The sequence below is a fragment of the Octopus bimaculoides genome, chromosome 14 (genome assembly GCF_001194135.2).
Source record: "Octopus bimaculoides isolate UCB-OBI-ISO-001 chromosome 14, ASM119413v2, whole genome shotgun sequence".
NCBI lineage: Eukaryota > Metazoa > Mollusca > Cephalopoda > Octopoda > Octopodidae > Octopus > Octopus bimaculoides.
In genome coordinates, this window is record NC_068994.1 from 12,594,799 (window position 1) to 12,597,706 (window position 2,908).

General features: G+C 37.7%; 1 protein-coding gene across 1 annotated transcript in view; it reads right to left on the reverse strand.

Moving 5' to 3' along the window:
- The window catches only part of LOC106868930 (protein PTCD3 homolog, mitochondrial), a 35,951-nt gene that overhangs the window by 16,424 nt on the left and 16,619 nt on the right, over positions 1-2,908 (reverse strand). The window contains exons 9-11 of the mRNA XM_014914399.2: positions 2,014-2,096; positions 1,196-1,346; positions 432-485 (exon numbers count right to left, since the gene is read on the reverse strand). Of these exons, the coding sequence (XP_014769885.2) occupies positions 432-485; positions 1,196-1,346; positions 2,014-2,096 (288 nt within the window). The remainder of the gene's footprint in view (positions 1-431; positions 486-1,195; positions 1,347-2,013; positions 2,097-2,908) is intronic.

Below are 2,908 nucleotides of genomic sequence, written 5' to 3' on the forward strand. Positions count from 1 at the left end.
AGCTGGAATAAGGCGGCGAGGTGGTATAAGGCGGCGAGCTGGCAGAAACGTTAGCACGCCGGGCGAAATGCTTAGCCGTATTTCGTCTGCCGCTACATTCTGAGTTCAAATTCCGCCGAGGTCGACTTTGCCTTTCATCCTTTCGGGGTCGATAAATCATGTACCAGTTACGCACTGGGGTTGATGTAATCGACTTAATCCGTTTGTCTGTCCTTGTTTGTCCCCTCTATGTTTAGCCCCTTATGGGCAATAAAGAAATAGGAAACAAATGAGGGGTGGTGACAGGAAGGGCATCCAGCTGTAGAAAAACCACCTCAACAAATTCTTTCCGACCCATGTGAGCACAGAAAAGTGGGTGTATAAACAATGACGATATACATATATATATATATACATATAAGAAGATAAAAGAAAACTGAAAAATTACTCACTGTCATTGAAATAGATGATGTTTATAAACATACTCCAGCTTGCCAAACTAGGTTCTGTAAAAATCAAAAGAAGGAAAATTCCTTGACATGTTAACTGCCATATGCCCCACCAGTGGTACATTTTTATAATTTGAGAAAATATTTTATTTTGTGTCTTTGACATGGCTTTGAGGATATTTAAATAATATAAGTGCCAAATATTAAAGTTTAATTATGAAATATAGTAATTACCTCTCCATTTTCTTCTCCTTATTCTTGATATATATATATATATATAAAGAAAGAAAGGCTTCCACACAATTTCTATTGATTAAATTCACTCAAAGGTTATAGATGACTCTTGCCCAAGTGGTGTGTAATGGGACTGAACTCAAACCCATGTGGTTGCAAAGCAAACTTCTTAACCACACAGCCATACCTACATCTAATGTTTAGCCCTAGGTAACCCTAAACTGGCAAACCTATGATCAATGACATTCCAGTTGTGACCACTCTGTCATTATAAGAATATCTAAGACTATATTACCTAACGGAGCCTTTTCTGTATTTAAGACAGTATGTTGTGATTTGAGTGAGACACAGCTGTTGTTTCTAACAGTCAAATGACTTCAGTGATGCTCCCTAATTAAGACAAAATGATCGACTAAGGTAGTGGCTTAATAAAACTTGGCCCATGATTTCACACAATATTACACACTAAACACTAAAAGATAAAAAATATTACAAACAAAATAAAAAAGCCGCCGCCAAAAAGCAATGCTTACCAATGCCACAGTTCTTCATTTCAGTCAGAACATCGTGTGCAATTGTTCGGCATTTGCCAAAGCGAGTCATTCTTGAAAGGCTGTTGAGAACTGCATTGAAAGTCGCTAAGGTTGGTTGTAAATTCAAAGATTTCATGTCTTTTAAAAGGTTCTAGAAATTAAGGACAAAATAAAGAATTAATTGATAATGGAAATAATAATAGTAATGATACTTGTTTAGAGGAGGAGGAGGAGGGGGGAGAAAATGAGAAGGAAGGAGAGGAGGAGGGGAGGAGAAGGGTTCAAGGACAAATGGAAGCATGGAAGGAGATTTGACTGCTATCTTTAGCAAATCATGCAACCATGTAACAAGCTCTTTCATTGGCACTCGCAAGCCAAGCTGGTCTTCAGCTCAGTTAAATAGTAGTAATGATGTGATTGGAGCTTTAAATTTCAAATGCACAAATTGAAGGTCGCAGTGGGAGGGGTGATAATGGTGGTGGTGTTGGTAGTTGTGGTGGCAGTAGCAATGATGATGATGTGGTGGTCATATGACAATGATGATGATGATGATAACTAAGAGGAGGGTGGTGGTGGTGACAAAAATGATGATAGTGATGCTAATGAGGAGGGGGATGTTGGTGATGATAGTCATGATGGAGACGATGGTGGTTGTGGTGGCAACAATAAAAATAGCGACGATAATGATGTTTCTGATGGTGGTGGTGGGGTAGTGACAATAACGATGATGATGATGATGACTGACAATAATTGAAACTAACAACAAATAACAAGTGACATAACAACAACAGCAAGCTTCAACCAAGATTATTACTCACAAGAATGAGATTCCATTTCATGGGGTATGTATCACCATAATACACAGCTACATGCAGAAGGCTGTTATAAGCTGATAAACTCACTGCAAAAGAAAAAAGAAAAACAGAAAATGAAAACCAGAAGTCATTTCAAATCCTACTCTGCATTTCACATGGAATTTTCAGTCTTCCAAAGTTGTTTGGTGTCTAAAGTTGACCTTTTGTTTTTGGTTGTAAATTTTGGCCTGCAAAAATTCGACTTGTCTGCCAGGAAACAGTAACAAGGATAAAGACAATGATGAAGATGACAATAAATGATAATAAAGACTCGCAGGACCTGTAAATATTTCATGGAATTAATGGTAAACTTTTGGGGTTATTTTTGAAAACTTTATCCAAAAAACCTGAAAGCATAGCTTATGTTGTGTCTCTATCAAAAGATAGTCAAACATCTGCTAATCATTGAAAAGGGAAGGAAATTGGAACATGATGATATGAAGTAATTGTATGCTGTCAACTTAATGTGACACTCCCCTGAAGGGAATAATATTACTGTTGGTTAGACCTAGGAAGCTGCACCGCTTCCTGCTTGTCTCCCCTTTGTAAACATAAGGACACAGGAAATGTGTCAAGGCTGACAGGAAGCGGTGCAACTTCCTAGGTCTAACCAACAGTAATATTATTCCTTTCAGGGGTCAGTCACATTAAGTCTGCACTTTATATTATATACTTTATGCACAATTTTATAGACTTAATACACAGCACTCTCACTCTTCACCTTACCCTCTTTTTCTCTTGCTCTTTGCCTTTCTCTTCAACTAATTATGTGAAAGTGTTACAGACAGGTTAAGTAATGGAGAAAAAAACTTGGCTCAAAAACAAAAAAAATTACAGGTATCACTCACCACATCACCCT